The sequence below is a fragment of the Pan troglodytes genome, chromosome 23 (genome assembly GCF_028858775.2).
Source record: "Pan troglodytes isolate AG18354 chromosome 23, NHGRI_mPanTro3-v2.0_pri, whole genome shotgun sequence".
NCBI classification, from domain to species: Eukaryota; Metazoa; Chordata; class Mammalia; order Primates; family Hominidae; genus Pan; species Pan troglodytes.
Window position 1 is genome coordinate 21,379,105 of NC_086016.1, and position 13,536 is coordinate 21,392,640.

The 13,536-nt window shown below is 52.0% G+C and overlaps 1 protein-coding gene across 15 annotated transcripts in view; it reads right to left on the minus strand.

Annotated features, from left to right (window-relative positions):
- HIRA (histone cell cycle regulator) overlaps window positions 1–13,536 on the minus strand; it is a 101,627-nt gene that overhangs the window by 19,567 nt on the left and 68,524 nt on the right. For 7 of the 15 annotated variants that reach the window (XM_063807728.1, XM_001165585.6, XM_063807733.1 and 4 more), the window contains 9 exons: window positions 11,489–11,693; window positions 10,999–11,103; window positions 9,098–9,246; window positions 6,654–6,815; window positions 5,995–6,053; window positions 5,525–5,630; window positions 3,761–3,883; window positions 3,121–3,284; window positions 1,122–1,210 (listed from right to left, as the gene is read on the minus strand). In XM_063807728.1, the coding sequence (XP_063663798.1) occupies window positions 1,122–1,210; window positions 3,121–3,284; window positions 3,761–3,883; window positions 5,525–5,630; window positions 5,995–6,053; window positions 6,654–6,815; window positions 9,098–9,246; window positions 10,999–11,103; window positions 11,489–11,693 (1,162 nt within the window). Of the gene's footprint in view, window positions 1–835; window positions 1,021–1,121; window positions 1,211–3,120; window positions 3,285–3,760; window positions 3,884–5,524; window positions 5,631–5,994; window positions 6,054–6,653; window positions 6,816–9,097; window positions 9,247–10,998; window positions 11,104–11,488; window positions 11,694–13,536 lie in introns of all 15 variants that reach the window. The other 8 variants (XM_063807730.1, XM_009437780.5, XM_009437774.5 and 5 more) reach the window with 3 other exon arrangements.

Genomic DNA, 13,536 nt, shown 5'->3' on the forward strand with positions numbered 1-13,536 from the left:
ATGAATGCAGGGACTCAGCCTGCCTTATTCACTGCTGCCTGCCCCATTCACTGCTTCCTGCCCTATGCCTATAACATGCCTGGCCAGGGGAGGTGCCCCATCAGTAATTGCTCAATGATTGAATGAAGCTGTGAGCTAACTCTTAGATCCATACCTTCTCCCATCCCCCACCAACCTGTTACCTTCTTGATTTAATGAATGGTTCTGGCATCCATTTTTTGCAGCTGAACCTGGAGGTGCCACATGTTCATTATGCTTTTTCCTTCCACGTCCAACCACCCATCAAATCTTATTGGTTCTGCCTCCAAAATACATCTTGAATCTGTCTCCTTTCCCCTCTCCATGGCCACCACACTGATCCAAGTCACCTTCATCTCTTCCTGGGACTGTTACAGAAGATACTCCCTGACTGTTTTTCTATTTTAGTTCATGACACCTCTGCGCCAACTCTGCCAAGAAGAAAACACTAGCTCCTGTAAAGGTCTCTGTGGTCCACCTCCTGCCTCATTTCACACCACCCTCTCCTTTTGCCTTCTATGTGCCAGCCACAGTGGCTCCAAACAGATCAAGCACTCCTTGCTTTTACTCTCACTTCTACTAGGAAACACTTTCTCCAGGTCTCTGTATGGCTGTCTCACTCTTCTCCTTGGGTTTCATCCACAGTGTCCTCTCACAAGGCCTTCCTGGTCACTCCTTCCCAGGCACTCTCATCTGAAGACCCTGCTTACTTCCTTCTTAGTCTGAATCTAGTCTGAAAATATTTTGTTGACCTAACTGCCTCCCTGTTTATGTGTGCATCCCTACCAGACCGAGCTCCACGAAGGCAGGGAAGTACCTTCCGTCTTTTGTCTTCACAACCAAGCCCAGAGCCCCTGCAGGCAGCCTCCCTCAGCACAGGCACGTGGCGGAGCACTCCGTGGCTCCTGATGTCCAGGGCCCAGCTCCTGCCAGGTTGTGGAGGGCCGTCGGCATGTCACCCTCTCACTGATGCTGGGACCTGAGGCTGGGTGCTGGAGAAGTCTAACGGGACACAATTTCAAAGCACTTTGGCTTATTTAAAAAATCTCCACCTTCACGTTTCAAGAAATAATTCTTGCAGCAACAATGAAAGAAGCACCTACCACTACTGTTGACTCCCACTGGCTTCCAGTGGAGTAGTGAACCGGACCCAGTAAGTCCTTGCATATTTCTCGAAGTCGGTATTCAAACCCTAATTACAGAAAAACAAACAAACAACAACAACAAAAAACAAAACAGAAATAGGAACACATTACAAAAAGAAATAAAAATCAAGAATATGTTGTTGTGTCTATCAAATCAGAATAAACACATGCGTATTTTATTGCCTACTATGGGCAAGACGCCCCTGCATGTCTCTCAGCGGGGGGCACTGAGACCCATAATCACAGATTTTCACTCCCTTGCTCACTCCCCTGACATCTGTAGTGCCTCCTCTGTGTGTTGGGCCCAGAGGAAAAACGAGATGTGGCCAGTTCTGTGATAAATTCCTTAAGGTGATGGGAAGATATGGGAAATTGTGGGCTGGTGAGATCTGTCTTTGAGAAGATGCACTGGCAGCTGGTGTTGAGGGGAGGTCAGGAGGGTGGGATGGCCAGCCCGCAGGAGGTAAGAGATGGCAAAGGCATGACTGAAGAGGGGCAACTGAGTGGAGGGGGCATAGGTCCATTAACTCAAGGGTTATGGGCACCACCCAGTAGGGCTGCTAGAAAGGCTGGAGGTAGAGTGTCGGGGTTTGTCAGCACTTGGGGCAGCTAAAGCAATAGGGAATGGATTAAACTGTCCAAAGAAAAGGGTGGAGTAAGAGAGATGAAACTGGAATCTGAGGAATTTTGGAAGTGAATGGGGTCCACTTTTACACTAGATTCCTCCTTTTACAGCCAAGGAAACAAGGGACAGAATGGAGGGTGGGTAACTGGTGTATGGACACTAGAACAGGCAGGTGGAAGATGGAGAAAGAGAAGCAAGCAGTAGAAGTCATCCCAAGATGGGTGGCGGGGCGGAGAGGAGGTGGGGACTTGATGCAGGGCATCAGAGCAAGTCCCAGTCAACACCCAGGATGAAGCAAACCAGAGTGGAGTAAGAGGAGGGGCTCCCAGGGAAGACGTGACTAGAGCACCACAGGAGAGGTATGAGAGCCTGGGAAGGCTGAGTATTCAGAAAAGCTGGGGACCACACATAATGGCAACCACATAGACCTGGTGGGAAGAGTAAACATCAAATTCATCATCGTGGTCTGCAGGGAGGGAGGGGAGGCTTCAAGTTGATCAGTAATATTTGCTGTCGTTTACAAGTGTATGTACACACACACACACATACACTCGTATTTACACAGCCAGAGGCACATGTGACATGTTAGTTCTGGGAATTACATTCGTGAAGGTCTGATTATGATTTTCTCTGTCTTTTCTGTACTTAAATTTTTTTCTAAATTATAATCAAAATGGGGAGGGTGATGACAAAAATAAAACAAAAAGGCCAGGAAGCTGCACAGAGAGAGCTCTGAGAGGGCCTGCCCCATGCCGCACCCTGAAGGCTGCACTCAAGTGGGAGGAAAAGTTGGTAAGGCTATTGGAGTCACTGTGAGGACACTGCAGCCACCTCTTCCAGCACACCTGGCTTTCTGCAAGGGAGGCAGCAGAGTGAGAGCTCTGGCGGGAAGTGCCAGAAATGGAGGCCCTCAGTAAGTGCAGGACATCAGGCAAGCCTGTCCAGGGCAGGAAGGGCTAGGAGGAGGAAGAGAACCACTGCTACAAGATGCCCTCACTGATTAGCAGCACTGCCAAGGTGTGGTGCAGGGCAGGAGCCAGAACATAGAATCTGCTCCTTCAGACCATGTCTTTCCACCCAGGCATCTATTCCTCCGTCCTGCTGCCTGTCCTGCTGCTTCTCTGCGGGAACACCCTCAGGGTCACTCTATTCAGAGCCTCAAAGCCTATAAGGGGCTGGGTGCCTGCTGAGCTGCCTTGACTGCAGCTCAGGCTGGGAGGTAGAGGCTGCTGGGCCATCACATCTTTTCCCTGATTTCACAGGGACTAAGTGAGGCCTGGGAGGATGGAGGGGCAGAAGGAGAAGGCTGCTCAGGGCTGCCAGGAGCCTCACCTTCGTTTACGAGGTACCGTGCGTAGACGAGGAGCCAATGGCGGTACTCGTGGCTGGACTGCAGGGTGAGTGCTGCTGCCACCTGGTTCTCTAGGTAGGCCAGGGTGGTCTCTTGCTGCACCACATGAGGCACGGAGAAGAGCCGGGCAGCCTGCCTTCCCGAGCTGCAGAGACCAGGAGAGTTTCCATGATGGGGCAGCAGGCACTACACAGAGTCAGGAACTGCCCCCGTGTGCAACAGGCAAGGAGCTGGCAGGAGGCAGGCACCAGGGCTGCCAAGGCCTCCCGTCCACTAGCCAGTCTGTTGGCAGATGCCAGATCTGTTGTCTGCCCATCCCCACGCCCCAGCCATGTGCCTCCTGGCACCCTTGGGGTATCTCACCCAGCACCTGCCATCTGGGCCCCTGAAGTGACAGGGCCAGTGACTGCTGCCCCCAACCCCAAGATATTACCTGATGCAGGACCACTACCCTCAGCACCCCTAGTCCGTCCTGCCCAGCCTGCCTGTGCTGACCAGCACCTGGGGCACAGGGGAAGGGCAGGTGGAGACCAGGCCTGGGCAGGGACTGTGCGTGCACTGACCCAGGCACTTCCCCAGGGCAGGACTAAGGACAGTGGCCATGGCATTCAGGTCACGTACTTGGAGGTGCGGCCCTGGATTATGGCTAACGGTCCTGAGCACAGCATGGCGTCCTGGGATGGCAGGCTGCTCCTAAAGTCTGCACACTGAGCCAGTGAGTCCTGCTTGTCAGAAACCAGGTTCCTGGGGAGGCAAAGGCAGGAGCAGAGCTCAGGAAAACCAAGAGATCTGGTTGGCCTCTTTGCCAACCACAGAAGGCTGGCAAAGAGGCCACAGAGAAGCAGCCCCTGCCGACACAGAAAGCCAGTAGAGGCTGAGCGCCCCTGCACTTCCGCACAGGCGCCTATCACTGACAGGTTTCATGGTAATGGGTCTGATAGATCACTGTTCCAAAGGAAAAATGAGTGAAGCGAAGGCTGTGGATAGGGCCCTTGCTGGGAACACTTCAGCTCCATATGTTGGTTCCTGATGACTGCAGGCCTCTGTGTGCAGTGTGCTCTGATGCTCAGCTCAAACACTGCCATGGTCTGCCCACGGGCCCACATGGCCTGGGCCCTGTAGCTGGCGAGCAATGCCAGGCCTCTATCTGCCTGTATTTCTACAACTATCCCAGACTGGCAGTCCTTCCACCTTCTCTGGACCCTTCTCATCCTTGTGAAGAAGACTCTTCACACACTTTTAGAACAGCTAGATGTCTTTGTAAATGTGTCCAAAATACAAAGATGCCTATAGAGAGTCAATATTTCTCTTCTTAAATAATCAGCTTATTTCCATTATTACAGCAATCATATATAATAGACAACATTTTGCAATTTGGGGGAGCAGGCAGTGGAGATTTTTTTTTTCCTTTGAGACAGGGTCTTACTCTGCTGCCCAGGCTGGAGTGCAGTAGTGTGATTACAGCTCACTGCAGCCTCGACCTCCTGGGCTCAAGGGATCTCCTGCTTCAGCTTCCCAAGGAGCTGGGACTACAGATGTGTGCCACTGCACCTGGCTTATTAAAAAAATTTTTTTTTTGGTAGAGACAGGGTCTCACTATGTTGCCCAAGCTGGTCTCAAACTCATGGGATCAAGCAATCCTCTCAGCCTCCCACAGCGCTGGGATTACAGGTGTGAGCCATCGCACCCAGCAGATTTTTTTTTTCCAAATTCAAGAAAGAAGTCTCAGTGTGAATGTAGACTTCTGCATGGCAGTTCTTAACAGAAAAGGGGCTAGGAGGTAGCAAGCTTTGGTTCTTAAGGACCAAAGGTATAGACAGAAGAAAAGAACTTGGAATGGCTGGAACACAACGTACATAATTCACGTGTCTGGGTTAAGAGCTCTGATTTATAAATTATTTTGCAAGTACAAAAAAGGGCTCCAAATTCCTGAGTGGACAGAGGAAAAGTACAGACCATCATGCCTGGGTAAGTGGATAAGCATCCTTACTAATTCACTGAGGAAGTCTGAAGTGCTTACTAAGCTCACAGAAATTGACTAGTCCTGTTAAGGCTCCTGTAAAGCCCACTAACCTATGCTCATGGTGGCTAAGGGGGCCACAGCAAAAACCATAAAAATTTTGGGGCTTTTTCAAAAAGTGCCTCCTGAAAATAATGCAGGAGGACAGTGCTCCTGCACACAGGCTCTGAGGGCAGAGGCCATAGGCTGCAGTGTCCTGCTGGGACAGGGGAGCATGCACAGATAGTCAATGCAGCCTGCACTCCAGGGCCTGACTCTCAGGAAAAGCAGGGCTAGGCAGCCCTGTAGGCCACGACCCTTTGCTCTGCTGTCTAGAGCAGACAGACACTCTTCCAGGGAATAGGACTGGGGGTCAGCTTGCTTACCATGTGGAAAGTGACGGATTAAAGCAGTACGCCTTCCCATCGGACAGGTTCATTACTGGGATTCCATGCTGCGTCAGCAAGATCTGTGATACCGTCATATCACTTCCTGAGGACAGCATGGGAATGAGTTCTGGGTGTGCTCTGATCAGCAAGTGTTTTCAAACATATCAAAGGAGAAATCTGTACTCTAGGCTCCCACAGTCCCAGCAGCAAATGCATCAACACTGCCTTGGCAAATAGGGAGGGCAAGCCATTCTCCTTGCCACACACCAGGCTTTTGTCACCTCTTGGGGACCCATTCAAACATGCCCCCAAAAAGTGTGTGTCTCCTGCAGCGTAACCACACCTCCTGCCTCACTGAGAGCCCTGGGCTGAGGCCAGAGCCTGGCTCTCTGAGCGGGGCCCTTCTGCAGCATCAGACATGAACTTGGGCCCCCAAAAGAGTAGGGACAGCCTGTTGCCTGCATTACCTGCCAGGATGGAGTGTAGAGACTCTTCTTTCACCACAACCACCTGTCTGTGAACATCCCTAGGAGGGAGACAGGGAACAGTTTACTCACCAACCCAGGTAAACACATCAGAGTGTGCCTTGGCTGCTCAGACACCCTGGCCCTACTGCATGTGACCCTAACCCTGGCCTCTCCTAGTGAGAGGGGCTCTGGGCTACGAGTGGCTTCTGCTCTCCATGTGCCACTACACTCCCTCTGCATAAGGCTGCAGCACAAAGCCCAGGCAACAGAGCCATGGGGAACCCTCAGCGCCCACACCACTTTGGGGGAAGCCAGGCCACAGCAGCCACATCAGGAACATGGCCACATTCTGCCAGCTAAGACTCCATTTCTGATGAATCTTGCATAGGACCCTGGCAGTACAACTGGTCGCATGGGCTGCTCCAGTAAGGAAATAATCGAGCAGGCAAGCTGCCTCCATCCCCCTTGCACACTACCCCTCAGCCCTCAGCCTACCCAGGGCACCCAACACAAGCAATATCACTAACTGCTCAGGGCCTCTTCTGGGGCCTGATGGCCAGCCTTGTCCACTGCCTTCCCTGCCCCTGCAGTGAGGTGGGGCCTACACAGCCCTGTCCTGCCCTGGCTGAAGCCCACCCCACCCTGTGCCTGCCTCTCACCAGACAGAGAGTGTGGCTGCAGCGGTGAGCGCCATGACGTAGGAGCCTGTGCAATGCAAAGTAGAGATCGGGGATGGCAGGAGGATGGGAGAGAGGAGACGGCGACCACAGGTGGAGAACACTGACAGCATCCTTTTTTCACAGGCGACACACACCACGTCACTGAGAAGGCAGAGTGGGGGCAGGTGTCATGGGGGCTGAGTGCTGCAGCCAAGACAGTAGCCCTGGAAGTGTGGGCCTTTCCTCTGCCTGGGCCCAACAAGGGCCTCCCCTGAGCAGGTACAGCCAGAAGGGAAGGTGGATTGGGTCAGGGTGGGGCTGGTGGGGCTGTTGGAGCCTCCCTGAGATCTTGGATGAAAGAGGCTTCTGTCCTATTTCCACAGGCTGCCTGCGCTTTCCTGAGCTCATGCTGATGCTGACCAAGGGGTGTGGGGGCTTTGGAGAGCCAATGCCTCTGATGATCACCCAGGAAACATGCCTTGCTCATCAGATAAGGCCACATAGTACCCACAGGACAGTCTCCTGGCTGCAACTAGTCAGACCAGTCCTGAGAAGGTCTCTAACAAGGCAGGCTAAGAGAAGTATGGGGATGACAGCATGCACCTCTGTGTCCAGGGGGCTGTCTGGCTGGCGTGGGAGATGTGTGTCGCTCCCAAACAAGGAGTGCATTACAGAACAGTCTGGACACTGTCCAGCTTCTTCCGAGTGACCACCAGGCCCCTGGGTGGGCCCTGCACGAGCAGGCTGCTGCCTTCCCAGACAGAGCCCCCTAAGGCACAGCCACAGGCCCAGGGTGAGGCTGGAGCTCAGACGCAGGCAGCGGTAGCAGATGTACAGCCAGTACAGTGAGATCCTGGCCACAGTAGGCCACCCAGAGCCCCGCTTTGTGTCACTTCTATCCTGGTGAGCCAGTCACTCCAGCAGGCTCAAGGAGGTCAGTTAAGGAAGGAGCTCTGCCAACTGCCTTCCTAATGAGCCACTATTGCTACTGGCTCCAAAAAGGGAGAGGCAAGTGAGATGCTTTTGTTTACAAATGTTTACTTGGAGAGTATGAATCAGAGAACACTCTAAGCAGCACGGGCAACAAGGAGCTCTCTGCAGTGCTGTGACTGAATTCTTATTTTTTCTGAGACAGAGTCTCGGTCTGTCGCCCGGGCTGGAGTGTAGTGGCGTGATCTCGGCTCACTGCAACCTCCGCCTCCCCAGTTCAAGCGATTCTCCTACCTCAGCCTCCCGAGTAGCTGGGATTACAGGCACATGCTACCACGCCTGGCTAATTTTTGTATTTTTGGTAGAGATGGAGTTTCAATATGTTGGCCAGGCTGGTACTGTGACTGAATTCTATCTGCCCATCTCTGGTGGTCAGAGCCTGGCTCAAGCCAGCCCACTGCAAAGAAAGCCATCATTTTTGGGCTGTAACACTGGGGAACAGGTCTGCAGGCTGGGCCTGAACTGGGCAGGACTAAGCAGGAGGAGAGGTCCCACGTGGTCCAGCAGGCTTGCCCCACAGCTGCCATGTCACTGTGGGAGAGGCTGTGCCAACACCCCTTAGCCCTCAGCTGGGCAAGCCACCTGCCTTGAGGGGAGGGACAGAGAGTGGGAGCCTGTGGAAGCATCTGATACACAGGTGCCTGGGACTGGGAATTTAAATGGCTCATCCGGAGGGGGAATTTGAGGGAGGAACAGAACAAACAGTGGGGTCCCCTAGGCCTAAAAACAAAACTCACTCAGGGCCCACGAGAATTGTGGTCTAAGACCTAAGGTCATGTGCTTTGACACAAGTAAAAGCATTTACATGGGACCTCATGGCAGATGATTAAGGGTGTAATTATGATGACTGTATCTGGTCCTGACTGGGATGCTACACCAGGCAGGAACCTGAGGAGAAACATTGGTTCCCCTTCCACATTGAACACAGGTAGGGACAGGGCTCACGTACAGTTCTAGGAACCCAGGGGAAGATACTGGGTGACTAATCACTGAATCAAGGTCCCCCTCACAGTGCAGAATCTGGAATGGGCTGGGATGGGGACTTCAGGGACAGTCAGAAATCCATCCTGACCAACTTGGATGGAAATCTGGGATCCAAAAAAGGAACCAGCCCAGGTCAAAGTGAGCCAGGCACACCTCAGTGTGGAATTCGAGACTTTGGGGATCTGGCTGGACAAGGGAATCAGGCCATCAGGTTCAAAGCTTGGCCTGGGTAACCCTCAAGGGCTCAGTTTCCCCATCTGTAACACGGGGATACTGATGCTGACCTTGCTGGGTGCTGCAGGGACTGAGATGACAAGCACATATGCTTGGCCTGGAGTGAAGCCTGGTGTGAGCCTCTGTGGGAGCTGGTGCTCCCAGGGTCATGCACCTCCCCTAGACAGGCCCAGGCCCAGAATGATGGCATGTGTGCCTGTGTCACCTGGGCCGGCTAAGGACCTGCCCACCCTTACCAGCTGCCCGCAGCAGTGAGGATCCGGCTGGTGAGTACCGTCTCCCACTCCTTCCCTTCCCGGTTGCACTTCAGGCGGCTCAGCTTCACGCCCCCCACCACTGTCACTTCATTCTCCACCTCAATGTACATGGAGGGATCGGAGCTGACCTGGATGAAGTAAACACACGGGTCTGCTCAGACAAGGGCCGCAGCCCAGGTGACATGCTCCAAGGCTCTGTAGCCTGGGGCCCCAAGGCAGCAGCAGGATACAGAGGCAGACTGGCTGGCCAAGAGAGGAGAGGGAGGGCAGGTAGGGCAAAGGGGCTGAGCGGGAGGCCCAGAGGGCCAGACATGTGGCCCCCAAGGCAGGGAGAATGCTGGGAGCTGGTTTCTACCCTGTCATCTGTGTAGTTGAACAGCCAGAGAAGAGAAGCAGTGCCAGGGTTAAAGACCCCAAAGTCTCCCAACCCTGCCACTTCATCTCACAAGGGAGTAACGTGCCCAAAAGCACACTGCAAAGGACCGAGCTGGGAGTGAGACTTGGGTTTCTAGCCTCCTACTTGAAGAATCTTCAAAGATGGCAGTGTTTGGCAAGATTAGAGACCATGTCAGTGCTTGGAGGGAATGTTTAGAAAACCCCCAAAGGGGCTCTCCAGTTCCTGTGGTGGTGAGACTTGGTCTGCTCAACTGAGACTAAACTGGCAGGGGTGTTTATGGCACAGCATGTATGAAAAGCACCTAATTCAGTGTCTGGCACCAAATGGGCTCAGCCACACGCGTGTGTGGGGAGCTGACCAACAGATTTTCCCTGTGGCAAAATAGGCAGAACCACCAAACAGTCTGTGCTTGTGTGGCCACTCAAGTGGGTGAGCTGGGCCGAGGGCTGACTGCCCCCTTCACAGACCCAGAAACGACAGTCCCAAGCAGTGCTTGGAGGGGAAGATGCCTAGGAGAAGGGCTGGAGGAGTTTGGGAGAGTTCTGTGCTGAGAAGCAGGGCACCCAGGAGGGAACCTAAGTCAGAACACCTCTGAGTGCAAGAGCACGTCTGAGCGCTGCTGACCACTGGAGGGCCCCTGCCTCCGTTCACACCAGCAATAAGAACAAACCCTATGGGTTCCTACCCTTTGGCTTCCCTGCTTCATTCCTCTGCACTGTGGCCCAGAAGGACCTATGGTAGGAAGGGCTGACGCCTGCTCTCTGGTGCCCTGTGAGGACCAGCCTGGGCTCAGAGCAGTGTGTAGCCAGTGGGAAGTGACCCGCACGCAGGGTCCAAGAAGGCTGCTCGAGGACACGCACCTAAGCTGAGGTACAAGGGTATGCAGAGAGGCAGCAGTGTGTGTGACGGCACCATGGCAGGAGAGGCCTAGATACTATGCTGGGCCAAGTGACCAGGAGGGCTCTGGGTATAAAGGATTATTTACTCCAGAATTGTGTTTTGGATAACCACATGCTTACAAGCTTCCATTCCAAGAGCTCAAACAACTCTGATGATTGACTGTGCCAGACACTGAGAAGACAAAGCAAGCAGGATGGTTGCGAGATAGACCGTGATCACACAGTCCCACAGACACCAAGCCTGAGGCTGCCCAGGGCTGTGTGTGGAGGTGGAGGTGGCTTCCAGCCAGGACACCTGAGAGGAGTCCTGAAGAGCACCAGAACATGTGGTGGTAATGGCAGCCCCAGCAGCTGGAACCCCAAGGGCAAAGCCAGACAGAGGCTATGGGTGAGTGAGAGTGGAGGCTGGCAATTTCGCTAAGAGTTGGTGGGTACCCCGATCTGCTATGACTTCTCCCAGAAGGTGATGGAGAGCCACTGGAAACCAATCTCCAAGGAAGTGACAAGATAGGATTTGTATGCGGTAGGGGACAGAGAATGTCTGGGTGTGCCTGAGGGAGAACTGGCAGGGTCCTAGAACTTACCTGGAGGGTGAATGCTCTCTGGGGGCCTGGAATTGGCAGCTTCAGTGCAAGTGCTGGTGCAGACAGACACATGGCCTCCTTCTCTGCGGTTAGGGCAGCTGGAGACTGGAAGAGCCAGAAACGTTCCTGAGCCTTGCTCTAACACTACGGGGTAGCATTTGGTAAAGGCAGGTCACCCAGAAGTGAGGCTGGGCCTGCGACCAGAGCATTTCCACCCTGGGAGGGAGGAAGCAGAGGGGAATGCTACAAGGATCCTAACCTCATGGACAAGCCAGTTGATGCCAGGGAACCTGCTCAAGGGCCCTGGGTGAGTCAAGGGCACATCTGAGGGAGAGCGTGGCCTCCATGCTACATTCCAGGGGCTGCATGTCTAAGCCAGCTGGTTCCCAAGGTGACCCACCCAGCTGAGGCTTACCATGCACACAGGGCCTTCAAGCTCTAAGTACAGAAAGGTGGGCTAAAGAAGGCAGGATGGGCCCACTGGCCTCACCTGGACAGACAGAGACACAGGCATGAGACGAGAGTCCTTCCGAGGCCGCCCTTTCTTCTTCTTCTCTACTGTCTCTACCTCAAGCTCAAGTTTTCGCTTGGACAGTGAGGAAGCCTTAGCCAAAGGGACTTTCTCATCGCTGTCACTGCTGCTCTCCAGGAGGTCTCGGGGCCTCAGCTCTTTCACAAGGTTCTGCTCTTTTAACCTGCACAAAAACATTACATCACACTTCCCTTCAGAAACCGTTCATGCAAGAAAGAGTGAAGTGAAATATTTAAAGTGCTTAAACAAACCTCTTGCCAACCTAGAATTCTGTGTCCAGTGAAATTATGCCTCAAAAGTAAAGGAGAAATAATGACTTTGTCAGACAAAAATAAACAAAGAGACACCGGAATCTGTTGCCAGAAGACCTGCCTTGCAAGAAATGTTAAAAGTCTTTCAGAGAGAAGATAAATGATGCAGGCCAGAAACTCACATCTGCATGAAGAAAGGAAGAGTGATGTTAGAGAAAAAAAACAATGAACATAAAATAGAATCTTTTATATTTCATATTCCCAACTGATCTAAGAGACAACTTTCTGTTCAAACAAATAACAGCCACCATGTCTTGAATTACTATAGTTTACGAATGAGTGAAATAAGTGGTACCAATGTCATAGGGCATGGAAGGAAAGAGTGGGGAACTCTTTCTACTACCCATGAAGTGGTATAATATTATTTGAAAGTAGAGTTAGGTTATAAATGTTTATTGTAAACTCTAGAGCAATCACTAAAAAAATTTTTTTAAAGCATAATTAATAATGCTGAGAGGAGAGAAAATTTATTTTTATTTTATTATCATTTTTTTTTTGGAGATGGATTTTCACTCTTCTCGCCCAGCCTGGAATGCAATGGTGTGATCTTGGCTCACTGCAACATCCGCCTACTGGGGTCAAGTGATTCTCCTGCCTCAGTCTCCTGAGTAGCTGGGATTACAGGTGTGTGCCACCACGCCTGGTTAATTTTTGTATTATTAGTAGAGACAGGGTTTCATCATGTTGGCCAGGCCGGTCTCGAACTCCTGACCTCAGGTGATCTACCCGCCTCAGCCTCCCAAAGTGTTGGGATTATGGGCGTGAGCCACCATGCCTGGCTGAGAAAACTGAATCATATAAAATACTCAACTAAAACCAGAGAAGGCAGAAAAAGAAGATAAAAAGAAGTGAAGATTAAAAAAAAAGAATAAGGCCGGGCACGGTGGCTCACGCCTGTAATCCCAGCACTTTGGGAGGCTGAGGTGGGTGGATCACCTGAGGTCAGGAGTTCAAAACCAGCCTGGCCAACATGGCAAAACCCCATCTCTACTAAAAAATACAAAAATTAGCTGGGCATGGTGGTAGGCGCCTGCAATCTCAGCTACTGGGGAGGATGAGGCAGGAGAATCACTTGAACCCGGGAGGCAGAGGTTGCAGTGAGCTGAGATGGTGCCATTGCTCTCCAGCCTGGGCAACAGTGAGACTCCGTCTCAGGAAAAAAAAAAAAAAAAAAAAGAATAAGTGCTAAAATATGGCAGATATTAATACAACTATATCAATCAACTTTAAATGTGGAAGCCCTAAATACACCAATTAAAGACAAAGACCGACAAAATGGATAAAAAGGCAAAATGTTTTTAAGAAATGGGTTTATGTGGCCGAGTGCTGTGGCTCACGCCTGTAATCCCAGCACTTTGGGAGGCCGAGGTGGGTGAATCACCTGAGGTCAGGAGATTGAGACCGTCCTGGCCAACACGGTGAAACCCTGTCTCTACTAAAATACAAAAAATTAGCCGGGTGTGGTGGCGTGTGCCTGTAGTCCCAGCTACTCGGCAGGCTGAGGCAGGGGAATTGCTTGAACCCAGGAGGCAGAGGTTGCAGTGAGTCAAGATCGTGCCACTGCACTCCAGCCTGGTGACAAAGTGAGATTCCGTCTCAAAAAAAAAAAAAAACAAAAAAAAGAAATGGGTTTATGTTTTTAAAAATTTAATTTTAACTACAAAAGACAAAGACAGATTAATAGTAGATGGACAC